General features: G+C 58.8%; 3 protein-coding genes across 3 annotated transcripts; 2 read left to right on the top strand and 1 right to left on the bottom strand.

Moving 5' to 3' along the window:
* Window positions 1-2,069: 2,069 nt before the first annotated feature.
* Window positions 2,070-5,601, top strand: LOC112058861 (cardiotrophin-2-like). Its single transcript, XM_065590981.1, has 3 exons — window positions 2,070-2,085; window positions 3,131-3,267; window positions 4,585-5,601. Exons 1-3 carry the CDS (start codon window positions 2,070-2,072, stop codon window positions 5,041-5,043), a joined length of 612 nt encoding a protein of 203 aa, XP_065447053.1. The 3' UTR covers window positions 5,044-5,601.
* A 1,968-nt stretch (window positions 5,602-7,569) lies between these two features.
* CTF1 (cardiotrophin 1) lies at window positions 7,570-11,689 on the bottom strand. Its single transcript, XM_008162758.4, has 3 exons — window positions 11,467-11,689; window positions 9,143-9,279; window positions 7,570-8,652 (listed from the first exon to the last, which is right to left on the bottom strand). Exons 1-3 carry the CDS (start codon window positions 11,480-11,482, stop codon window positions 8,197-8,199), a joined length of 609 nt encoding a protein of 202 aa, XP_008160980.1. The 5' UTR covers window positions 11,483-11,689; the 3' UTR covers window positions 7,570-8,196.
* A 3,717-nt stretch (window positions 11,690-15,406) lies between these two features.
* On the top strand, window positions 15,407-22,967 carry BCL7C (BAF chromatin remodeling complex subunit BCL7C). Its single transcript, XM_065594163.1, has 6 exons — window positions 15,407-16,026; window positions 17,277-17,355; window positions 17,500-17,608; window positions 21,044-21,205; window positions 21,498-21,583; window positions 22,380-22,967. Exons 1-6 carry the CDS (start codon window positions 15,935-15,937, stop codon window positions 22,524-22,526), a joined length of 675 nt encoding a protein of 224 aa, XP_065450235.1. The 5' UTR covers window positions 15,407-15,934; the 3' UTR covers window positions 22,527-22,967.
* Window positions 22,968-24,777: the final 1,810 nt, after the last annotated feature.

The following is a 24,777-nucleotide window of genomic DNA, read 5'->3' as shown; positions in this document are numbered from 1 at the left end:
TGCAAATAAGAGGGCAAGACCAGGATGCCTTGGGGCTTTCGATCCTGGGCCTGGGAGTGTCCTCACATGCCAAAGCTGACTGGAAATCATCCACCGGTCAGAGGAAACCGCTGGGCCTGGGGTGGTGAAGGATTTACCCCCCTGAGCCGTCACAGGCAGACACGTGACTCATTTCCTCTCCTCACCATGAGCAAAAAATTGTGGGTTTGTGTTAGGGGCTTCAGCAGCTGGGGCAGGCAGAGGGAGGCTCTAGGGCTGGGATAACAAGGGAGCTGCAGGTTGAGGGACACTGGCAGGGCAGGGCAGGGCAGGGCAGGGCAGGGGTGGGATGGAGATGGAGATGGAGATGGAGATGGAGATGAGGACCCCAACACTGGAGTAAGAGGGGGCTACAGGTCAGGAGGTCTGCATCTGTGTGAGAAGAATAGAACAGGTGCTAGAAATAAAATATCTCATATATAAAGCTGACTCTTGGGTTTCTTATTTGTTCTGCTAGTGTCTCTCAATCCTGTTGGGGTGTGGCAGGGGGTTGGGTGTGGGGTGCAGGCTCCGGCCAGGCGGCACTTACCTGGAGCGGCTCTGGGGTGGTAGTGACCGGCACCACATCCCTGTGGCCCACGGGGGGAAGGAGGTGCAGAGGGCCTCGCCTGTGAGTACCTCCCCCAAAGCTCCCATTGGCCGTGGTTCCCTGTTCTCGGACAATGGGAGCTGTGGGGGCGGCATCTGCAGGCGAGGGCAGCACATAGTGAACTCTGTCCTCCCTCCCCCGCAGGGTCCGCAGGGACATGGTGCTGGCCACTTCCGGGAGCAGCGCGGGACCCACGGTGCCACAGGGGTGTAAAGTTTGCCCACTCCTGTACTAGGCCCTATTCTACTCCCAAAACCAGGAATAGAACCTAGGAGTCCTGGCTCCCAGCCCCCTGCTCTAACCCACTAGACCCCACTCCCTCCCCCCAGAGCCTGGGCTAGAACCCAGGAATCCTGGCTCCCAGCCCTCCCCCCCCCCCGCTCTAACCACTAGCCCCCATTCCCCTCCCAGACCCAGGGATAGAACCCAGGAGTCCGGGCTCCCACCCCTCTCCTCTGCTGGATTCTTTCCCGTCCCCCAGGTTGCTTTGTGGCTGGAAACCTGATCTGGTGAGGACGTGCAGAAATGCCAGTCGCCGTCGGCTGGCACGGCCCTGGCACCTATTATGTCTGTCACAATGGGACCCCTCCCTGCCCCCTTCCTCATTCCCCCCCCCACTCTCACCGCTTCTCATCCCACTTTTCTTCCTTGAGGGCAGGGTCCTGGCCTCCGGTGCCCCCTTGTGGGTGGGTCGAGCCCTCCACTTGCATCTGCCCCAGGGGCCCCGTGCTCATGGCTGGCCGAGGGGGCTGCGGGGCCTGGGGCGATCTGGGGGAGGGGCATATAGGGATGGGGGGGGGGGAATGGGCGGACTGAAGGAGGTGGATTGGTGGAGTGGGGCTGGGGATGGAAAGCCACGACCGGGGACGGGACCGAGAAGGAGGAAGAATCTGCAGGGTTGGCTCCCCGCCCTTCCCAACCACATGTGGCTTTGGGACTTTCAGGCTGGGGTGTGGCCACCCCCCAGACACAGGCTCACTTTCCCATTCCTTCATTCCTTCCTTCCCTCGCACGAAGCATTGTGCAATCCCAACCCACACACCTGCCCCCCCCGACTCCCTGCCCCATGGCACACCCTCCCCATTCCCCTCTCCCTTCCTGGAAACAGAGTCCAGAAAACCCAGGTGCCTTCCCCGCCCGCTCCTGGCAGAAGGGAGGGGGACAGGGCCCGACCTGCCTATAAAGCAGCCACATCCCCTAGGACTCAGGTAGCAGAAGGGACCTGGCCGAAGAGGAGCCCCTGGGAAGCTCCCAGCCGAGACAGAGAACTCAGTGGGGTGGGTGCTGGGATCAGCCACTAGGGGGCGACAGGAGGCAGTGCCGGAATTAGCCACTAGGGGGCAAGAAGAGGCAGTGCCTGGATCAGCCACTAGGAGGCGACAGGAAAATAATTTGGAGGCCACACCCCGATTGGCACCCTCTGCAGGCCAGGGCTCCAGAGATGCCTCCCACTCTAGGTAAGTGCCCCTGCATAGGCCCCTGGGGAGGATTTAACTGAGCTTCCAGACCCCCTGCTCTAAGCAACTACACCCCACTCCTTTTCCAAAGCTGGGGATGGAGCCCAGGAGTCCTCGTTCCCAGCTCCCCCGGCTCTAACCCACTAGATCCCACTCCCCTCCCAGAGCCAGGGAAAGAACCCAGGAGTCCTGCCCTGCCCTGCTCTAACCACTAGACCCCACTTCCTTTCCAGAGCCAGGGATGGGACCTAGGAATCCTGGCACCCAGTCCCCCCCCCCCCCCCCAGCTCTAACCCACTAGATCCCATTCCCCTCCCAGAGGGTAATATACACTGCACAGTCTCCAATCCAGACAGGTGTGTAGCTCCTGTTCTGGATTTAGTTACTCCCCGTCAATCTGCCCATTGACTGCTGCAGGGGCCCAGCTGGGAGAGTCACAGGGAAATCCTGGAGTGGAGTCTGGCTCTGCACTGGATTGGGGATCCAGAATGCAGACCAAATAGCAGAGAGGCCAGATAGGGAGTCCATCAGGGGGCAGAAGGCTTGTATAGCCCAGAGCTAGGGGGAGGTGGAACCCCAGCAAAGGTGGAAGAGGCTGCTGGGGGAGGGGCCTCTCATACCCAGAGCAGAGGGACGATGGGGGTGGTGGGGTCCCAAAAGTGGAAGAAGTGGCTGCCATAGCCAACAGCAGAGTGATGGTGGGAGCAGTGGGATCCCAGCAGAGGAAGAAGTGGCTGCCATAGCAAAGAGCAGAGGGATGGTGGGAGCAGTGGGATCCCAGCAGAGGAAGAAGTGGCTGCCATAGCAAAGAGCAGAGGGATGGTGGGAGCAGTGGGATCCCAGCAGAGGAAGACGTGGCTGCCATAGCCAACAGCAGAGTGATGGTGGGAGTGGTGGGATCCCAGCAGAGGAAGAAGTGGCTGCCATAACCCAGAGCAGAGCGGTGGTGGAAGCGGTGGGATCTCAGGCTGAGGGAAGGTGCTGTGACAAGCCAGGCCAACGGCTGACTCCCCTACTAAGCCTCTCCTCCACTCTACTCTTGCAGCCCAGAATCTGCTTGTGTCCCTGGTCCTGGTCCAGCTGGCCCGGCCCGACCCCAATCCCAGTGCTGCTACCATCTCTCAGACCTACAACCTGGCCCGGCTGCTGCAGGCCAACACCACGAAGCTGCTCAACACCTACGTGAGTGCTGGGCCCCCAGGGTGGGAGGGGGCTCGGAGGCCTCAAGGGCCATTCATGGGTAAGGCTGTCTGTCACGGAGGTCACGGAGTCCATGACTTTCCTTGACCTCCGTGACTTCTGCAGGAGCAGCAGCAGTTTGGATATGGGAGGGGGCTCAGGGCTGGGGTGGGGGATGGCACTTACCTCAGGAGGAGGGTTCCCCAGTTCCCACTGGCATGTCCCAGTAGCTCTTAGGTGGACGGGCCAGGGGGCTCCACGCGCTGCCTGCGTCCGCAAGCACCGCCCCAGCAGCTCCCATTGGCTGTAGTTTCTGACCAATGGGAGCTGCGGAACTGTGACTGTGGCAGCAGCAGCACGCGGAGCCCCTGGCCCTTCCGCCTAGGAGCTTCAGGGACATGACGGTCCGAGCCAGGAAGAGCCTGTCAGCCCCGTCAACCCTCCCTCCCCAACCACCAGCAGGGGTCCTGGGGCCACGCACCACTGCCTGGCCCCCTCCCGCCCAGCACCAGTGAGGGTCTTGGGCTGTGAAGTTTTGTTTTCTGCCCGTGACCTGTCCGTGACTTTTACTAAAAAATACCCATGACTAAAACGCAGCTTTATTCCTGGGCCAGGAGGCCCGGGGTTCCACTCTCTCTAGCCAGCACCCCTGGAGGGGACAGGCCCCCTGTCCCATTCCCCGCCCCCTGAGCCAGTGCCCGGGGAAGACACATATGAATGGTTTAATCCAGTCTCTTGGTGAATCCTCCAATGGCCTTGTCCTTCTGTCGAGGTCCTTCTCCCCCTGACAATGCGGGGGGGGGGGGGGGCGGAGAGGAGTGTCATGTTTTGGCCGCCCCACCTGGGGCCCCTTGGTACCAGCCCCAAGCTGGAAGATGCCAGCTCAGGAGTTCACACCCAGCTGAGCCCCCAGCCAACACGCTCTCTGCAGCCTGGAGCCCAGCCAGCAATTCCGAAGCTGGGCTGGTGCTAGTACGCCCCACCCCTGGGAACGCCAGGGTGCCAGGTGGTGATGGGGTAGGGTCCAAGACCCCCCCCTCCCAGCGCAATGGGAATTCCCACCCCAGGCATCCCCCCAGAGGACCCAGTTCTCTCCCCCCTCCCATTCTGCCTCTGCATGTCTATGCAGTCCCCATTCCAGGTTGGAAAGGGGTGTCGAGGGAGGAGGTGGGGTCTCTGTGGGGAGGGAATAGGGGGATTTGAATCAATCTTGGGGTGGAGCTGGGACTGGGGTAGGACAGGAGTTGTGGGGATTAACCTACTGGGGAAGGACAGCACATGCCCTGACTGCCCCTCTTTTCTGTGTCTCCCCCACAACAGCTGAGCACCCAGGGCTCCCCGTTCAGTGACCCCGGTTTCAGCGCCCTGGGGCTGCGGTGGGCGGGGGTGCCGGTGGCCACCTTCCCATTCCTGGCCTGGCGCAGCATGGGCGACTCGGAGCGGCTGGCGCGGAACTACGGGGCCTATGCCACCTTTGACGCCTTCCTCCAGCTGGTGTGGGACGACCAAGACGAGTTGTGCCCCGACTGCTCTGAGCTGCTGACCATGCTGGGCACTGCCCGGGCCCGGACTCGAGGTCTCCTGGCCAACCTGACCTCCATTATGGCTGCCATGGGCATCCCGACGCCCCCGGCCACAGACCCCTTGACCTCAGAGGCAGCTGAGGTGGGTGCATTTGAGAAGAAGTGCCGGGGCTACGTGGTATGCCGGGAGTACCATGGCTGGGTTGACCGGACTGTGCGTGACTTCACCCTGCTCAAGGCCAAGTACCCGGCCTAGGGGGCGCCACCATGCCAGGCACTGTCTGTGAGCAAAGAGACTGGACCATGCATTTCCTCTTGGCCTAGAGGATGCTTCCTGTTGGCTGGGCCAATGCACTTCCTATTGACTTATAGACCGGGCCATGCACTTCCTGTTGGCTGGGCCATGGATTTCCTGTGATCCTATAGACTGGGCCATGCACTTCCTGTTGGCTGGGCCATGGATTTCCTGTGATCCTAAGGACTGGGCCATGCACTTCCTGTTGGCCTATGGACTGGGTCATGCACTTCCTGTTTGTTTAGAAAATGATCAATACACTTCCTGTTGACTTGACCATGTGCTTCCTGTTGGCCTAGAGGATGGCCAATACACTTCCTGTTGGCTTGACCATGTGCTTCCTGTTGGCCTAGAGGATGGCTGATACATTTCCTGTTGACTTGACCATGTGCTTCCTGTTGGCCTAGAGGATGGCTGATACATTTCCTGTTGGCTTGACCATGTGCTTCCTGTTGGCCTAGAGCAGTGATCTCCAAAGTGGGGCGCACGGCAGGAGGAGCACTTTTTTTTTGCTTCATCGGGCGGGAGTCCGAGCGCCTTTTTTTTTTTTTTGCTTCGGCGCGGCAGGGGGGGCGTGCTCAAAATTTTTTTACTGATAGGGGTGCGCGATCAAAAAAGTTTGGAAACCACTGGCCTAGAGGATGGCCAATACACTTCCTGTTGGCCTATGGATTGGGTCATGCATTTCCTGTTAGCCTAGTGGATAGCCAATGCACTTCCTGTTGGCCTATGGATTGGGTCATGCATTTCCTGTTGGCCTAGTGGATAGCCAATGCGCTTCCTGTTGGCCTATGAATTGGGTCATGCACTTCCTGTTGGCCTAGAGGATGGCCAAATACACTGCCAGTTGGCTTGACCATGCCCTTCCTGTTGGCCTCTGCTTCAGGGATCCATCACGTGCAGGGGGCCCAAATAGGATTGCTGGCCTCCTGGCTAGGCCACGCACTTCCTCTGGGCCTGAAGAATAGCTGATGTGCTTCTGGTTGCCCAATAATGTGGCACATGCGCTTCCTGTCCTAAGTTTCCGATCAACCTTATTTCCTCCCCTCCATAACAGGGATAAATGAGTCCAAAGGTGGGTTTTTTGTTGTTGTTTTGCTCAGGGTCAGTGGATTTTTCTCCCCACGTCAGTTCTGGCCCAAACTGAGATGGGGAAAGATCCTTTTGTGACAGATGTGATGATAATTATCAGAACAATAATGCCCAGCTCTTACCAAGTGCCGGTCATCCATAGATCTCAAAGCGCTTCACAGGGGAGAGTGCTATCTTTACCCCAAGTTTACAGATGGGGAAACTGAATCCCCGGCAGGGGGACAGTGACCTGCAGAGCCAGGAGTAGAACCTAGGAGTCCATGGCTTTAAGTCCTAGGCCACAAAATCCATTACGTGTGTGTAAAGAATATTAATGGATCACTCAATGATTCCCTGGTCTGTTCATTCCCTCTGGGGCACCTGGCATTGGCCACTGTCTGCAGACAGGATACTGGGCTAGATGGACCTTTGGTCTGACCCAGTCTGGCCGCTCTTATGTTCTAATATATATTTTAAAATCCCATTGTATTTATGTCCAAAAGAAGCATTTATCTGGATTATTTATATTATTTAACAGACATGGGAACGTTGACTTGAATGTGGGGCTTCTAATACTTTGGACACCTCTTGAGTCCACATCAAGAGAAAATTGCTGTAGGTTTGCTGAAGGGAACCAAGAGAAATGCTCAAGAAGCACTTTATAAAGTGATGTGAGGCACCGAGGTGGGAATCCAAGCCAGTGCTAAAATGCAGCTGGCTCTGGGGTGGGCAGCTGGGGAACAGCTGCTCAGGAACGCTCCATGAGGATGTTGCGAGCCGTAACATTTGATGCCTTAAAAATCATGGTCAAGTCTTGCTACCTGTGGAATTTCCTAGGATACTGTATTAATTTATTGACTTTTGTGGATGTCGCTGCTTGATTACAATAAGCCTAGATGGTACTATTGTCCAATACTTGTCTCTCTACGCTGTATATCTGCTCAGGGTTGTTATTCCAGGGTGGGTGCGTAGCAGCACAGATAGAAAGAAGGTTGTCTGCCTTAAAAACATGGGCTACTTCTGTATGAGCTCAGGGGAACCGCCATTAGCAGTACGGGGAATATGAAACATAGTGGAGCAATTTTGATTCTAGCCGGTAGAGGGCCATAGTCTTTTTCTCTTTCTCACACGCATACACCGAGAGACGCAAACACAGCCCCACTTCCCCCCATCAGGGGGCAATGCTGGAATTCCTATAAACTCTCACGGCTCACCCATGTCTCTGCCATTGTGTCACGGGGAATTTCTGTAAAACTGGTTTCTTCGACACTCAATAAAAGCTCTGTTTTTTCTGAGATAATACGCTTGTGCGGGGATCTCTCCCCAGCTCTGGGAGGGGAGTGGGGTCTGGTGGTTAGAGCAGGGGAGGCTGGGAGCCAGGACACACTCATGCCCCCAGCAGCAAACTCCCCACACTTTGAGCTTCTACTAAAAATACTTTATTAATAATTATGACACTGTTTTCTGGTAAGAACATACCACAGTATGAACTAGAGTTTGGGGGGGGGGTCAAAGGCCCCCCCGCACCTCCATATATATGGGTGGGGGTCCCCCAGTATTGTGGGGGGCAGAGGGGACTTCTCCTAGCCCCTCTGCATAATGTCTGTATTGAAAGGGAGGGTGGAGTTGGGACCGATCCCTCCCCTCAGAGTTCAGTGGGGCAGGGCCCCTTCAAGGGAGTGTGTGTGTGTGGGATCCCCTCCCCCCAACCAGGGCAGGAGTTGGGGGAAGGGAGATCCCCCAGGAGTTTGCAGTGAGGGCTGGGGAGGAGAGTCGGAGGTTGGAGCAGGAGGGGCAGAGGGTTTGGGGGGGCAGATGGGGGAGCAGGAGGTTTCTTGGGGGGATGGTTGGGGCAGGGGTACTTGGGGGCAGATGCAAGGGGGATTCATGTGGGGGGCAGAGATTATCTGAGGGGCAGATGGGGGACAGGACCTGGGGGGTGACAGGGGCAGGGGATATCTGGGGGGGCAGGATCCAGGGTTCCCGGGGAGGGACAGGTGGGGGGCAGCAGTATCTGGGGGGCAGAGGGCAGGATGGGGGCACTCACAGCGGGTACTTGGTGCGGAGAAGCCCGAGTGCCTCGTGGCTCCGCATGGCCCAGTCCCGATGCAGCCGGCACACATGGTACCCGGTCAGCTTAGCCAGGAAGGCGCTGGTGGGGGGGCCGCCCAGGCTGGAGGAAGGAGGCGGGGGGCCTGGCAGCTCCAAGGCGCCCATGATCCCCTCCAGGTTCCCAGCCAGCCCCAGGCACTGCCGGGCCGCAGCCTCCAGCTGCCGATGCAGCTCCGAAGCCAAAGGGTTGAGCTCGGCCTGCTGCCGCCGCACGGAACCCAGGAGTCCGGGCAGGGTGGCGTAGGCCGCGGCGAGGTGCCAGAGCCGCTTCCCGTCGCTGAGCGCCAGCCAGGCCTCGGGGGGGACAGAGGGCGAGGGCAGCCCGGGGACTGCCATGGCAGGGGGCTGGAAATCTGGACTGCTGAATGGCTCCCCTTGGTGACGCACCTGGAACGGAGAGACACTGAGTCAGGACTCCTGGGTTCTATCCCCAGCTCTGGGAGGGGAATGGGGTCCAGTGGTTAGAGCAGCGGGGGGCTGGGATCCACGGCTCCTGGGTTCTATCAGTGGCGCTGGGAAGGGACTGGGAGGAAGCTGTCTGAGCATTTGTGCTGTAGGAGCAGCAGCGAAGTCCGTAACAAATTTAATGCTTGATTTGCCACCATTAGGTTCAAGAGTTAACAGCTTGGGCCAGCTTCCCACTCTCAGAGCCATCCTGTCAGGCTCTCCGCTCGGATGTCATGGTTTCACTCAGGGTCCCAAAGGGCGTCTGACCAGCGGAGGACAGAAGGACATGGTCTCTCCTGGGATCGAAGCCAGGGAATTGAAAAAAAACTTGTAGACAACTGTGTAACAGGGGACAGCGAGACACACACACACACAGAGGACTCTGACCCCTCCAGCAGGGGGCAGCACTACCCCCCTTCCCAATGCTCACATATTCTGCCAGCAGCTGTTCTGAGCAGTGCTTCAGCAGCACTGTCAGGCGGTGTGTTTGCTTGATCTTGGTGGCTACTTCTTGCTGGGAGAGGGATGAGGAAGAGGAGGTGGAAGAGAGCAGGTTGGCGCGATCCACTGGAGAGAGGAAGTAAACAAAGAGTTTATTCAACTCAGGCCCAGAGCCACGAGCTTTGGAGCGAGCTCCTGGGCTCAGAAGCCACCTAGAGAGGAAATTCATCTTAGGAAATCCCCTCCTGGAAAAATACTGCTGAGATGCGGCCACCTCTGGGGGGGGGGGGCAGCTGGGGAACAGCCACACACAACGGTTCCTTCCATCTGCCTGCAGCACAGCGCCTCCTAGTGCCACCCTGGGGCATTGGGGCCAGCACTGACTGTCGGGGAGAACACCCCCTGCTGACCCATTCCCCTGCCAGGTGTCAGATGCACCCCACCCCCTATTGTACTCAGTATTTTACCTCCCAGTCAAGCACCAGAGATCCCATTGTCCTGACCCAATGCACCAGAACGGAGCAGCCGCTCCCTTGGAAGGGAGGAAAAGTCACAACAGGGCCGGGAGAGAACCCAGGAGTCCTGACTCCCAGCCCCCTCTGCTCTAACCACTAGCCCCCACTCCCCTCTCAGAGCTGGGGAGAGAACCCAGGAGTCCTGGCTCCCAGCCCCCCCTGCTCTAACCCACCACACCCCCATCCCCTCGCAGAGCTGGGGAGAGAACCCAGGAGTCCTGGCACCCAGCCCCCCTGCTCTAACCCACCAGAGCCCCTCTGTCTAACCTCCCCTTTTCACTGATCTCTGATGCCAGGTAGTGCCCAGACCCGCCCCCACTCTCAGGTAGCTGGTCACGTCCCAGCTGTCAGCCCCCCGCCAGGTTCCCAGCCTGACCAGTAGCTATGGGGGTGTCCCAACGGCACGAGAACCTTGCCAGCCCCAGCCCTGCAGGAGGATGACGCGGGCACTGTACTGGGCACCTGCCCAAGTCGGAGGAGGTGGCCAAGGCAGAGAAGAGGACCCTCTGGAAGTGCCATAGCTTGGGACCCTTCTCCACCTTGGGTGATGCCAATCTCCTGGGGGGTGGCTGGGAGCCAGGACTCCTGGGTTCTATCTCCAGCTCTGGGAGGGGAGTGGGGTCTAGTGGTCAGAGCAGAGGGGTGGCTGGGAATCAGGACTCCTGGGTTCTATCTTGAGCTCTGGGAGGGGAGTGGGGTCTAGTGGTCAGAGCAGAGGGGTGGCTGGGAATCAGGACTCCTGGGTTCTATCTTGAGCTCTGGGAGGGGAGTGGGGTCTAGTGGTTAGAGCAGGGGGGGTGGGAGCCAGGACTCCTGGGTTGTAGCTGCAGCTTTGGGAGGGGAATGGGGTCTAGTGTGTGCGAGGGGACTGCATATCAGGACTCCTGGGTTCTCAGGAAGGGAGTATGGCCTACTGGTTAGAGCAGCCTTAGGTGGTCGCGTTGGTGGATCTTGACGAGCATGTCACGGACTTTTGGTTCGAGTCCTGAGCGCGCTCGTCACGCTCGGTCCCTACCCAGATGCCTTTGGCGCCCAAACTCCACCAGTCAATCATTAGCTAGGGGCCATCCCAGCCCAGAGATGGAGCCCGGAAGAGCTGCTAACCAGACAGGTGGCTGGGCGGACAGCGAAGAGTCCATGTTGCCCCTCTGGCTGGCCCCGCAGAGACGTGCCCGGGGCAGGAGCTGGTGGGTGGACAGAAGGGGGTTAGCTAGGGCGACCAGACAGCAAATGTGAAGAATCGGGACGGGGACGGGGGGGGGGGTAATAGGAGCCTATACAAGAAAAAGACCCCCAAATTGGGATTGTATCTATAAAATCGTGACATCTGGTCACGCTAGGGTTAGCTTTTGGAAGGGAAGATGGGGAGGAAGGTAGAAGACCTGGGGGTGGTGGCCAGATGCATAGAGGGGTGGAAGGGTCTGGAGAGGTGTCTACAGGGGACAGGGTCCTCTTGGGGTTCCTCAGCTCTTGGCACGTCCCCCAGCCGCAGTTGCCCCCGAACTGTCTCCATCTCCCCTCAATTCTTAGCACCCCGGAGCCCTCCTCGGGGAAGCCAGGCCCTCACCAGCCCATCTAAGTCTTTACTCCTGCCCCCAATTCAGTATTTCCACTATGCAAGCTGCCCCCCCCCCCGCCGGACCCAGGAATGTCCCCCAAATGGGGGGTGGGGTGGTGAGTCATACACTGCTGGGGACAGAACCCAGGAGTCCTGGCTCCCAGGCCCCCTGCTGTAACCACTAGCCCCCACTCCCCTCCCAGGGCCAGGGAAGGAACCCAGGCGTCCGGGCTCCCCTACCTGTCAGCACTTCCATGCTGTCCCAGCCGCGCTCACTTGTTGCTGCCCGGCAGAGGCCAGGCTGGGGGCGGGGGCCCCGGGTTTATATCCCCTCCCAGCCCCCCCTCATCCCCCCCGCCCCCGCCCCCTTCCCGGACCCGCGTGGATGCCAGGAGGCTGAGCTCAGCGCTAGCCCGGCCCGGGCCAGGGGCGCGCACCCCGGGGGGGGATCAGCTCCTGGAGGCGGAGGGGGGGGCGGGGAGGAGAGGAGGGGGGGTTGCTCTTTGCTCCGCTCCCCCGCCCGGGCCCGTCCCTCCATGTGCGTGCGGCGGGGTGTGGGGGGGGACAGCCCGGGGCATAAACACATTCCTGAGCCGGCTTAAAGGGGCCGCGGTGCGCCCGGGCCGGAGCGGGGGAGGGGGGGGGGGCGCCGTGTGTCCGTCACTGCGCCCCTCTGGCCCTCCCCCACCCCCTCTCCATCTTCCCCCTCCCCCCACCCCTCTCTTACCCCATCCACCCCCACCCCCTCTCTAGCTTAATAACAATAATAATAATAATAATAATAATAATACCCCCTCCCAGCCCCCTCCCACATCCACCCACCCCCACACCCCTCTCTTACCCCATCCACCCCACCTCCTCTATCTTACCCCCTCCCCATCCACCCACCCATGCCCACACCTCTCTCTTACCCCATCCACCCCCAGCCCCTCTCTGTCTTACCCCCTCCCCATTCACCCACCCCCACACCCCTATCTTACCCCATCCACCCACCCCCTCTCTGTCTTACCCCCTCCACCCTCCATCCACCCCCACACCCCTCTCTTACCCCATCCACCCACCCCCTCTCTATCTTACCCCCCATCCACCCACCCCCACCCCCTCTCTATCTTACCCCCTCCCACATCCACCCACCCCCACACCTCTCTCTTACCCCATCCACCCACCCCCTCTCTGTCTTACCCCCTCCACCCTCCATCCACCCCCACACCCTCTCTTACCCCATCCACCCCCACCCCCTCTCGGTCTTACCCCCTCCCACATCCACCCACCCCCACACCTCTCTCTTACCCCATCCCTCTCTCTTATCCCCTTGCACCCCTACACACCACCCTCTATCTTACTCCATCCACCCCACACCCCATCTTACTCCCTTCCCCTCCCACACCACTCTCTAGCTAACCCACTTCCCCCTCCCACCCCTATCTTAACCCATCCACCCCACCCCTATCTTATGCCTCATCCATCCATCCACCCCCACACCCCTCTCTATTTTACCCCCTACCTCCTCCATCCACCCACCCCCACTTCTATCTTACCCCTACCCCATCCACCCCCACACCCCTCTCTATCTTACCCCTCCCCCATCCACCCACCCCCACCCCTCTCTAGCTAACCCCCTCCCCCTCCATCCACCCCCACACACTGCTCTCTAGCTAGCCCCCTCCCACTAATCCCCCCATCCAGCCAGCCCCATATACCACCTTTGGGGGGAGTGGGGTCTAGTGGTTAGAGCAGGGGGGCTGGGAGCCAGGACTCCTGGGCTCTCTCCCGAGCTCTGGGAAGAAGTAGTACATTTAACTCTTTTCTTCATGTCCCTCACTCCTTATATGACCCAGACCTGTGTAACATCACAGAGACCCCCCCCACCCCACCCCACCCCACCCGGAAAGCTATTGCAAGATGTGTCATGACTTTTCTACGGCTCTTTATTTGTGAAACGTGTGGGAAGAGCGGCAGAAAGGTACAGCCCCCCGCCCCAGCTCTGCTCAGGCCCCTCACTCCCGACCCGCAGCCCCCCGCCGGTGCCCCTCGACTCCGGCCCACAGCAGGTTGGAGAGACCTTCCCTTGTGAGGCTGAGGTCATGGTGACCCCCCCACACACACACACACACCTCCGGTGTGAGTCAGCGACAGCACAATGAGCTCAGTGTGGGCATCCGAGCCCCTCCATTGTAATCCCTTCCAAGCCGCTTCCAGGATTAACGAGGGGGGGAGGGCGTGGGAAAGGGGCGGGGAGCCGGGACACCTGGGTTCTCTCCCTGGCTCTGGGAGGGGAGTGGGGGCTGGTGGGTTAGAGCAGGTGGGGCTGGGAGCCAGGACTCCTGGGTTCTCTCCCTGGCTCTGGGAGGGGAGTGGGGGCTGGTGGGTTAGAGCAGGCGGGGCTGGGAGCCAGGACTCCTGGGTTCTCTCCCTGGCTCTGGGAGGGGAGTGGGGGCTGGTGGGTTAGAGCAGGCGGGGCTGGGAGCCAGGACTCCTGGGTTCTCTCCCTGGCTCTGGGAGGGAAGTGGGGTCTAGTGGTTAGAGCAGGGGGAGCTGGGAGCCAGGACTCCTGGGTTGTCTCCCTGGCTCTGGGAGGGGAGTGGGGTCGAGTGAGTGAGAGCAGGGGGGGCTGGGAGCCAGGACTCCTGGGTTCTATCCCTGGCTCTGGGAGGGGAGTGGGGTCGAGTGAGTGAGAGCAGGGGGGGGGCTGGGAGCCAGGACTCCTGGGTTCTATCCCTGGCTCTGGGAGGGGAGTGGGGGCTGGTGGGTTAGAGCAGGTGGGGCTGGGAGCCAGGACTCCTGGGTTCTCTCCCTGGCTCTGGGAGGGGAGTGGGGGCTGGTGGGTTAGAGCAGGCGGGGCTGGGAGCCAGGACTCCTGGGTTCTCTCCCTGGCTCTGGGAGGGAAGTGGGGTCTAGTGGTTAGAGCAGGCGGGGCTGGGAGCCAGGACTCCTGGGTTCTCTCCCTGGCTCTGGGAGGGAAGTGGGGTCTAGTGGTTAGAGCAGGCGGGGCTGGGAGCCAGGACTCCTGGGTTCTCTCCCTGGCTCTGGGAGGGAAGTGGGGTCTAGTGGTTAGAGCAGGGGGAGCTGGGAGCCAGGACTCCTGGGTTGTCTCCCTGGCTCTGGGAGGGGAGTGGGGTCGAGTGAGTGAGAGCAGGGGGGGCTGGGAGCCAGGACTCCTGGGTTCTATCCCTGGCTCTGGGAGGGGAGTGGGGGCTGGTGGGTTAGAGCAGGCGGGGCTGGGAGCCAGGACTCCTGGGTTCTCTCCCTGGCTCTGGGAGGGGAGTGGGGGCTGGTGGGTTAGAGCAGGCGGGGCTGGGAGCCAGGACTCCTGGGTTCTCTCCCTGGCTCTGGGAGGGGAGTGGGGGCTAGTGGCTTAGAGCAAGGGGGGGTTGGGAGCCAGGACTCCTGGGTTCTCTCCCTGGCTCTGGGAGGGAAGTGGGGTCTAGTAGTTAGAGCAGGGGGAGCTGGGAGCCAGGACTCCTGGGTTCTCTCCCTGGCTCTGGGAGGTGAGTGGGGGCTGGTGGGTTAGAGCAGGCGGGGCTGGGAGCCAGGACTCCTGGGTTCTCTCCCTGGTTCTGGGAGGGAAGTGGGGTCTAGTGGTTAGAGCAGGGGGAGCTGGGAGTCAGGACTCCTGGGTTGTCTCCCTGGCTCTGGGAGGGGAGTGGGGTCGAGTGAGTGAGAGCAGGGGGGGCTGGGAGCCAGGACTCCTGGGTTCTATCCCTGGCTCTGGGAGGGGAGTGGGCTCTAGTGCTTAGAACGCGGGGGGGCTGGGAGCCAAGACTCCTGGGTTCTCTCCCTGGCTCTGGGAGGGGAGTGGGGGCTGGTGGCTTAGAGCAAGGGGGGGGGGTTGGGAGCCAGGACTCCTGGGTTCTCTCCCTGGCTCTGGGAGGGGAGTGGGGGCTGGTGGCTTAGAGCAAGGGGGGGGGGCTGGGAGCCAGGACTCTGGGGTTCTCTTCCCGGCTCTGGGAGGGGTGTGGGGTCGAGTGAGTGAGAGCAGGGGGGGCTGGGAGCCAGGACGCCTGGGGTCTATGTTTGTCTCGGGGAGGGGAGTGAGGTTTAGTGTGCTAGAGAACCCAGGCGTCCTGGCTCCCAGCCCCCCTGCTCTAACCCACTAGACCCCACTCCCCTCCCCTCCTCTCCTCTCTCAGGGAGAGAACCCAGGAGTCCGGGCTCCCAGCCCCCTCCCCTGCCGCTCTAACCCACTAGCTCCCAGAGCCTGGAGAGAACCCAGGAGTCCTGGCTCCGACTCCCCTCCCCCCGCCGCAGGCCCCAGCTCGGCTCGCGGAAGCCGGGGAGTTTTGCTTCCGCTCCGCCCTTTCTCCGCATCGAGCGGAGCTGCTCCGGCCTGGCCCCCGCGACCGGCACAGCCGCCCAGACCGAGACAGCCGACCGGACAGAGGGACCGACACCCCGCCGGGAGGGGCGCTGCGGGGGCAGGGATCCATAGCGGGGGCGGGCAGAGACAGGGAGGGGGGAGATAGGAGCGGGGGGGGGATAGGAGCAGTGGGGGGGTCTATGGGGCGCCCTCGCTAGGTCCCAGCCAGGCAGCCGGTGGGGGAGCGGTGGGCGATCGCTGGGTACAGAGGTAGGCGTGGGGGGATTTGGGGCTGGATGGACGGGTGACCTGTTGGACAGACAGACTCCGAGTGAGCCTCCTCTTGGGCTCCCCAAGCCCCGTCGGACGAAGGTGTTGTTCCCCTCCGCCGCCCCCCAGGGCGCCGTCCCCATGTCAGGGCGCACGGTGCGGGCTGAGACCCGCAGTCGGGCCAAGGATGACATCAAGAAGGTGATGGCGGCCATTGAGAAAGTGCGCAGATGGTGAGTGGGCAACACGGCGGGGTTCCCATCAGCCCCACCCCAGAAGTGGCTGCATCTCAGTGCCGGGCAAGCCAGCCCCATGCGGCGTCACTGTGTGGCCATCTCCCACCTGCCCCACCCCAGAAGTGGCTGCATCTCAGTGCCGGGCAAGCCAGCCCCATGCGGTGTCACTGTGCGGCCGTCTCCCACCTGCCCCACCCCAGAAGTGGCTGCATCTCAGTGCCGGGCAAGCCAGCCCCATGCGGCGTCACTGTGCGGCCATCTCCCAGCTGCCCCACCCCAGAAGTGGCTGCATCTCAGTGCCGGGCAAGCCAGCCCCATGCGGCGTCACTGTGCGGCCATCTCCCAGCTGCCCCACCCCAGAAGTGGCTGCATCTCAGTGCCGGGCAAGCCAGCCCCATGCGGCGTCACTGTGTGGCCATCTCCCACCTGCCCCACCCCAGAAGTGGCTGCATCTCAGTGCTGGGCAAGCCAGCCCCATGCGGTGTCACTGTGCGGCCATCTCCCAGCTGCCCCACCCCAGAGGTGGCTGCATCTGAGTGCCGGGCGAGCCAGCCCCATGCGACTGTTCACCACCTGCCCCACCCCAGAGGTGGCTGCATCTGAGTGCCGGGCGAGCCAGCCCCATGCGACTGTTCACCACCTGCCCCACTCCAGAGGTGGCTGCATCTCAGTGCTGGGCGAGCCATCCCCGTGTTTAAAGTAACACCCTGTGACTAAATGCAGGATCTGGCTCTTAATTACAACAATTAATTATTATTCTATGGTTTTATTAATTCTTTTGCTTATCATTCGCCTCCCTTTGTCGGTAGAACTTGCTCCTGAGACATGAATGGCTGTCAAATTATTTACCCTGGCCTAGGTGATATGTGTGACACTGGTCAAGAGAAGATAATAGCTTACTGCTGCTGCTGTTTAAAGGAGTCTCTCCTTTAACTCAGGGGGTAGAAGGATGCCATTTGAGGGTTTCATCCCTCATGACAGAGGATGATAAGCTACCACTGCTACTAGCTAAAGGCCTGGCCTCTTTAGCTCTGCACAGAGGATAGCAACTTCCCAACGCAACTAGCTAATGGCATCAGTCCTTTAGCACTGCATAGTGGATAATAACCTACTACTTCTGCTAGTGAATTGCCTTACAATCAGGTATATGGGGGTGGGGGGAGGAATCTCTGAAGATTTTGGGGGTGGGGGGGATCTCTGGAAGGCTATAATCCATCCAGCTTAATTCCTCCTCTCCCCCTACCCAGGGAGAAGCGCTGGGTGACCGTGGGCGACACGTCTCTGAGGATCTACAAGTGGGTGCCCATTGTGGACCCCCGGGATGAGGTGAGAGAGGGGCTGGGCGCCCATCTGTCCCCACCCCGCCCCTGTCTGTCCGTCCCTACCGCGCTACCCTTGCCACTCCTTTCCAACCTTCCCCCCTGTTTGGAGGCCATCTCTACCCCCCACACTCTCTTCCCCTCCCTGCAGGAGAAGCGGCGCCTGGCCAGCAGTGGGGAGAGGCACAAGGGCCGGGAGAGGAGGGGGCGCGTGCCCAGCCCCCGGGCCAACCCCGCCCTCCTCATGCTGGACCTGAACGGTACGTTTCTGGCAGGGGAGGGGACCCAGGCGTCCGGGACGTTGGCTCCTGAGGGGCTCCCACAGCATCCCCAGCTCAGTGAGGCATGAGAATTGGGGAGGGGCCGTGGGACTCAGGCAGAGAGCCACAGGGTGAGGAGGGACCGCAAGGGTCATCTAGTCTGACCCCCTGCCCAGATTCAGGATTTGTGTGTGATCCATCCCAGACAGGCGACCGTCCAGCCGCCTTTTAAAACCCTCCAGAGAAGGAGCGTCCACACCCTCCCTAGGCAGGTCTGTGCCATTGTCCTCCCGTCCCGACCCTCAGGACGTTGTTCCTGAGATTTCATCTCAATCTGCTCTGCTGCCGTTTGAACCCACGGCCTCTGGTCCTGCCCTCCAAGAGAGAACCACTTTTCTCCATCCTGTTTATGGGCTGCCTTTCAAGGGTTTGAAGACCGTCGCCATGTTTCCCCCTCAATCTCCTCTTTTCCAAACATGCCCAGCCTTTGCTCAGGTGGCTTGCCTGCCCTCCCTTTGACCACTCGCCGCTGGCCCCTTTCCAATTTCTCCGCATCCTGTCTATACACCGGTGCCCAAAACTGGACAGATCCACCGCGACTCCCAGATCCTTCCCAGCAGTGCTCCTGCCAAGCCACTTACTCCCCATGCTGTATTGGAGCATTTGGTTTTTCTTCCCTACGTGCAGCACCGTACATTTGTCTTTAGAATCATAGACTCATAGGACTGGAAGGGACCTCGAGAGGTCATCAAGTCCAGTCCCCTCCACCCATGGCAGGACTAAGTATTATCTAGACCATCCCTGGCAGGTGTTTGTCCAACCTGCTCTTAAATATCTCCAGTGATGGAGATTCCACAACCTCCCTAGGCAATTTATTCCGGTGTTTAACCACCCTGACAGGAAGTTTTTCCTAATGTCCAACCTAAACCTCCCTTGCTGCAATTTAAGTCCATTGCTTCTTGTTCTATCCTCAGAGGTTAAGAACAACAATTCTTCTTCCTCCTTGTAACAACCTTTTACGTACTTGAAAACTGTTCTCATGTCCCCTCTCAGTCTTTTCTTCTCCAGACTAAACAAACCCAGTTCTTTCAATCTTCCCTCATAGGTGATGTTTTCTAGACCTTTCATCATTTTTGTTGCTCTTCTCTGGACTTTCTCCAATTTGTCCACATCCTTCCTGTAATGTGGCACCCAGAACTGGACACAATACTCCAGTTGAGGCCTAATCAGCGCGGAGTAGAGCAGAATAATTACTTCTCGTGTCTTGCTTACAACACTCCTGCTAACACATCCCAGAATGATGGTCGCTTGTTTTGCAACAGCGTTACACTGTTGACTCATATTTAGCTTGTGATCCACTCTGACCCCCAGATCCCTTTCTGCCGTACTCCTTCCTAGGCAGTCATTTCCCGTTGTGTATGTTGAATTTCGTTCTGTCTGTGGCCCAGTTCTCCAATGTATCAAGATCCCTCTACCTTCCAAAGTGTTGGCACGCTGCCCCCAGCTTTGTGTCATCTGCAAACGTGACCAGAATGCTTTCTATTCTTCCAGCCAGGTCATTAATAAAGATGTTAAACAACGCCGGACCCAGAACAGATCCCTATGGAACCCCACTTGAGTCCTCCCTGGAACCTGACATCATTCCATTCATAGTCACTCAACCAATTATGTGTCCACCTAATGGTATTTGTTCTGAGCTCGCATTTTTCCAGCTTACTTATCAGAATGTCACGTGGGACCGTGTCAAAAGCCTTGCTGAAATCCAGGTATATTACGTCCACCGCTTTCCCCCTATCCACCAAACCCGTTACCCTGTCAAAGAAGGGAATCAAGCTGGTTTGGCAGGATTTGTTCTTGGCAAATCCACGCTGACTGCTGGCGCTCACCCCGTTCATCCTCCCGGTATTCACCCATTGAAGGTTTTATGCATTGCTCCAGTAGCTTCCCAGGTATCCAAGTCAGGCTGACTGGCCTATAGCTCCCCGGCTCCTCCTTTTCAAAGATGGGCACTAGGGTAGCCCTTCCGGGACCTCTTCTATCATCCGTGAATTTGCAAATATTATTGCCAGTGGCTCCGAGATGTCTTCAGCTAATTCCATCAGCACCCTGGGGTGAAGAGCATCCGGCCCCGCTGACTTGAATTCATTCAAGTTGGTCAGAAGATCGCCGACGTGTGCTTTATTTATCCCGAGCTGCAGTCCTTCCCCGTTTTTGTCTGTGGTACCTTCACGAGTTGCCCGGACATGTGTCATTTTATGTGTGAAGACTGCAGCAAAGTAGACATTGAGCAGCGCTGCCTTCCCATCATCTTCCATCACCAGCTCACCTTCTCCACTGAGCAGAGGACCCGCCCCGTCTTTGAGCTTTCTTTTTTGTCTGGTGTATTTGAAGAACCCCTTCTTGTCTTTAGCATTCCTTGCCAGCTGTAACTCATTCTTTGTCTTGGCCTTCCTGATTGTGGCCCTACACGCTCCTGCGGTTCCCATGCAGACGTCCTTGGTGACATGCCCCTCCTGTCTGTATCCCTTTTGGGTTTCAGATCGCTAAAAAGCTCCTTGTGCAGCTACCTGGGCTCTTCTCTTTCCTCGGCATCGGAATAGCTTGATGTTGAGCCTCTAGTATTATTAAATCTTTTAGGAACGGCCAGCCCCCTTGGATTCCTTTTCTTCCTAATCGGTCTTTCCACGGGACGGTGCCTGCTATTTCTCCGAGTCGGTTGACATCCGCCTTTCTGAAGTCCAGTGGCCTTGTTTTGCTGTTCTCAGGTCCTCCTTTCCACAGGATCTTGGAATCTGTCAGATCCTGATCGCTTCCTCCCAAATTCCCGACCACCTTCACGTTGGCAACTAATTCGTCCCTCTTGGTCCAAACCAGCTCCAAACTGTTTCCTTAGCTGTCTGGATCAGAAAGCTGTCCCCTACCCACGCGGAGAATTGGCAGGACGTCGTACGTTTTGCTGCCACCGTTTTCCAGCAGATATCAGGGGGGTGAAGATCCCCCATTAATACTAGCTCATCCGGGTGCCCTCATCCGGGAGGGTGGAGCAGGACTCTGCCCCCTGCTCCCAGAGACTGAGGAGATGGGACCCAGGTGTCCAGAATGGGACTGGACATTTGGGATGGTACCATAAAGGTTCACCCCAAAGGGTCCCTGGGGAGCAAGGGAATGGGACCCAGGTGTCCGGGATGTCTGTGCTCCCAGCCCTCAGGGGATGACAGGATGGGACTCAGGCATCCGGGATGGCAGCGTGCCCAGCATGTCTGGAGTGAGAGGATGGGACCCAGGCGTCCGAGATGGAAGCGTGCCCAGCACTCCTGGAGTGAGGGGATGGGACCCAGGCATCCGGGATAGCAGCACCCCCAGCCTCCAGAGAAGTGAGGGATGGGATCCAGGCATCCGAGACGGCCCCCACCTGTAACCCTCTCCCCTTTGCAGATGAGAACAGCAACCAGAGCTCGCTGTCTGAGACCTCCCTGGCCAAGGGGGGAGACACCAGCTCCAGCCCCACCCCCGACCGCAGCCAGACGGCAACCCCCACCCCGCTGGGGGAACTGAAAGCGGAGGATTCGCAGCCCCCCATGCTGGGGCAGGAAGGGGGTAAGTGCTGTGGTGCGGGGGAGGGAGGCTGTGTTCTCCGCCCCCAAAGGAGGAGGGAGCGAGTGGAACCCAGGACCCCCGGACCCCCAGCACTCCTAGGGCGTGAGGGAATCCAGGATGGCATCACTTCAAGCCCCCAGGGAGTGAGGGGATGGGACCCAGGCAGCCGGATGGCCGTGCTTCCCGGAGGGCTACAGCAGAGGGTGTCTGCATGGGATTACTGGTGGTGAGCTGGCACCAAGGACCTATAACCTCAGGGTACTCCCTTGTCTTTGTTCCTCTCTGGGTGCAGACTCTGGGGTGCTGCTGCTTGAGGGGACGGACGAGCCCCCCATGCTGACCAAGGAGGACCCTGTTCCAGGCCTACTGGAGTCACAGGTGCATGGGGAAATTGAGGGGTGAGGGGTATATGGAGGTGGGCCGTGGGAGGTGGGTTGGGTGTAGACTGGGGAGCGCATGGTGCGGGGGAAATGCATGGAAGAGTGGAATTGAGGGATGTATGGAGTTGAGGTGTTGGGTCAGGTGGATGGAGGTGAAGGGTGCGCGGGGGTGGGTTGAGTGGGGTGGAGACTGGGAGGTGGGTTCGGTGGAGGTTGGCCCATTGGCAGTGGTTGGGTTGAGCTGGATTGAAGTTCGACTATTAGGGAAGGTTGGGCTGAGTGGAGGCTGGGCCAGTGGTGAAAGTTGCATTCGGTTGAGTAGAGGTTGGGCTATTGGTGAAGGTTGGGTTTGGTTGGGTGGGGTGGAGGTTGAACCATTGGCAAAGATTGGGTTGAGTTGGGATGAGTGGAGATTGGGCCATTGGTGAAGGTTGGGTTGAGTTGGGTTGCGTGGAGGTTGAACCATTGGCAGAGTTGGGTTGCGTGGAGGTTGAACCATTGGCAAAGGTTGGGTTGGATTGGGTTAGGTGGGTGGAGTTGGGCCATTGGCAATGGTTGGGTGGAGGTTGGGCCATTGGAAGGGTTGGGTTGAGTTGGGTGGAGGTGGGGCCATTGGCCTGCAGGTCTCATTGCTTATGTTGGGGTGGGTGCTTACCCATGGCACAGGAGAATGTAGGGAGGTTGATGGGGATCTCTGGGTGGGATCGAGGCTGGCATACCAAGGTTGCTGGGGGTGTCCATCCCCCCAGATGCTCTCTCTCAAAGTATAACACCCCTTCCCTTTTTCCCCAAAGGGGCAAGAGGATGCACCCCCCTTTGAGACGGCCCCAACCTTCCCGCAGCCAGTGCTGGAAGAAGAGGACGATGAGTCCATGGGGGCACCTCCCCTGAAGCGCATCTGCCCCGAGGAGCAGGAAATGGGTGTCCCCCACTCTCCATAGACCTAGCCTCCTCCCTGCCCTCTCCCCGGCTTTGTGCCGCACTGGAGAGCATGGGGGGCAGAGGGGGAGCTGGGCGGGAGGTGAATCATGCTTGCCAAATGCACAAGGACCAAAGACACTTTGAAGAGGATGTTGGCGTTGGGTCAGGACTCCTCGGAGGGGAGTGGAGGCTGGTGGGTTAGAGCAGGGGGGATGGGAGCCAGGACTCCTGGGTTCTCTCCCCAGCTCTGAGAGGAGAGTGTGGTCTAGTGGTTAGAGCAGGAGGAATGGGAGTCAGGACTCCTGGGCTCTCTCCTTTGTGGGAGGAGATGGGACATGGGTAGGGAAAGATGGGCAGCATCCCCTGATGCCAGACTCTGAGGGGGCCTGGGTGGATTTTACATTCTCGGTGTATATACGTATTTTTTTGGTCTGAACAATAGACTTTGCTATTAAACTGCTCATGTGCCTCTGTGCCAGTCATTTAACAGCACCCCCATGCAGCCCCAGCCCTCCTAAACCAAGCAAATGTGTCCTCTGCACCCCAGCGCTGAGATGCAACCATCTCTGGGGTGGGACAGCTGGGGAACAGCCGCACAGTGATGCGGCACGGGGATGACTCACTCGCTGCTCAAAAACACAGGTCTGGGGTCCCCATCTGGGTTCTGTTTCTTTTGGGGTGATGCGCCAGAGGATGGGGCTATATCTGGACTATAACGGAGGCCTCCTACAATTCCATGAACAGGGCCTGTCACGGAGTGTGGGGGAGTCAGGGCCCTGCACCCCCCACTTCCTGCGATTCCCCGGGACTCTCAGCCAGCCAGTAAAACAGAAGGTTTATTAGATGACAGGAACACAGTCCAAACCAGAGCTTGTAGGTACAGACAACAGGACCCCTCAGTCAGGTCCATCTTGGGGGGCAGGGAGCTTAGACCCCAGCCCTGGGGCTCAGGACCCCCTCAGTCAGGTCCATCTTGGCTGGGGTTCCCTCTGTTTCCCCAGCCAGCTCCAAACTGAAAACCCCCTCCAGCCTTCCTCTAGCCTTTGTCTCTTTCCTGGGCCAGGAGGTCATCTGATCTCTTTGTTCTCCAACACCTTCAGTTGGCACCTTTGCAGGGGAAGGGCCCAGGCCATCAGTTGCCAGGAGACAGAGTGTCGGCCATTCTCTGTGCAGACGGCATCACACTGGCTCTCTAGGGCTCTGCAACAATCCCACCCCCTTATCCCACCACCTAGATACTTAAGAAATGCATAGGGGAAACTGAGGCACACACACAGTATTCAGTGAAAACATTATGAACATTCCCACTTCGTCACAGGGCCTACTTCTGTGCTCATACTACCAAGGTTCAAGGGAAGGCTGTACCCCAGACCTGGGACTCGTGGGTTCTATCCCCAGCTCTGGAAGGAGAGTGAAGTCATGTGGGTCAGAGCAGGGGAGGGGTTGGGAGCCAGGATTCCTGGGTTCTATTCATAGATTCCAAAGGCAGAGGGGACCATTGTGATCATCTAGCCGGACTTTCTGGGTAACGGGCCAGAGAACGTCCCCCAAAATCATTCCCAGTGCAGAGCTTTTTGAAAAACATCCCCTTCTGATTTTAAAATGGTTAGGGATGGAGAATCCACTGCAACCCCTTAGTAAAGTGGTCCAGTGGTTAATTACCCTCACTGGTCAAAACTTTCCCCGTATTTCTAGGCTGAATTTGTCTAGCTTCAACTTCAAGCCATTGGAGCATGTTAGACCTTTTGTCTGCTAGACTGACAAGCCTGTTATCAAATCTTTGTTCCCCGTGTAGATATTTCTAGACTGGGATCAAGTCACCTCAAGACCTTCTCTTTCTTAAGCTAAATAGATGGAGCTCCCTGAGTCTGTCACTATACGGCAGGTTTTCTAATCCCTTAATCATTCTCGCAGCTCTTCTCTGAACCCTCTGCAATTTCTCAACATCTTTCTTGAATGGAACCAGAACTGAATTCCAGCAGCAGTCGCACCAGGACCAGACACAGAAGTAAAAGAACCTCTCTGCTCCTGGAGAGTCCCCGGCTTATGCACCCCACCGGATCACATTAGCTCTTTGGCTCACCGGTAGCTCATGTCCAGCTGATTACCCACCATGACCCCCAAATCTTGCTGCTTCCCAGGAGAGCGTCCCCCAGCCCGTAAGCACGGTCGACATTCTTTGTTCCTAGATGGATGCATTTACATTGAGCCGTATTAAAACACCCCGTGACCCGGCCTCTTCATTCTTTATCACTTCCTCAATTTGTGTGG

The sequence above is a fragment of the Chrysemys picta genome, chromosome 4, assembly GCF_011386835.1.
Source record: "Chrysemys picta bellii isolate R12L10 chromosome 4, ASM1138683v2, whole genome shotgun sequence".
In the NCBI taxonomy this organism is placed as follows: Eukaryota; Metazoa; Chordata; order Testudines; family Emydidae; genus Chrysemys; species Chrysemys picta.
Note: the sequence above shows the minus strand (reverse complement) of the source record. Positions and strands in the feature narration are given on the sequence as shown.

What these genes read in the sequence shown, in the direction of transcription:
- BCL7C (XM_065594163.1), top strand. Translation starts at nt 15,935, where the DNA reads ATGTCAGGGCGCACGGTGCGGGCTGAGACCCGCAGTCGGGCCAAGGAT. An exon ending in TTGTGGACCCCCGGGATGAG is followed by an intron (nt 17,356 to 17,499) that starts GTGAGAGAGGGG and finishes CCCTCCCTGCAG; the next exon opens with GAGAAGCGGCGCCTGGCCAG. An exon ending in CCTCATGCTGGACCTGAACG is followed by an intron (nt 17,609 to 21,043) that starts GTACGTTTCTGG and finishes TCCCCTTTGCAG; the next exon opens with ATGAGAACAGCAACCAGAGC.
- LOC112058861 (XM_065590981.1), top strand. An exon ending in CGAAGCTGCTCAACACCTAC is followed by an intron (nt 3,268 to 4,584) that starts GTGAGTGCTGGG and finishes CCCCCACAACAG; the next exon opens with CTGAGCACCCAGGGCTCCCC.
- CTF1 (XM_008162758.4), bottom strand. An exon ending in AACAGCTGCTGGCAGAATAT is followed by an intron (nt 8,653 to 9,142) that starts GTGAGCATTGGG and finishes TCTCCGTTCCAG; the next exon opens with GTGCGTCACCAAGGGGAGCC.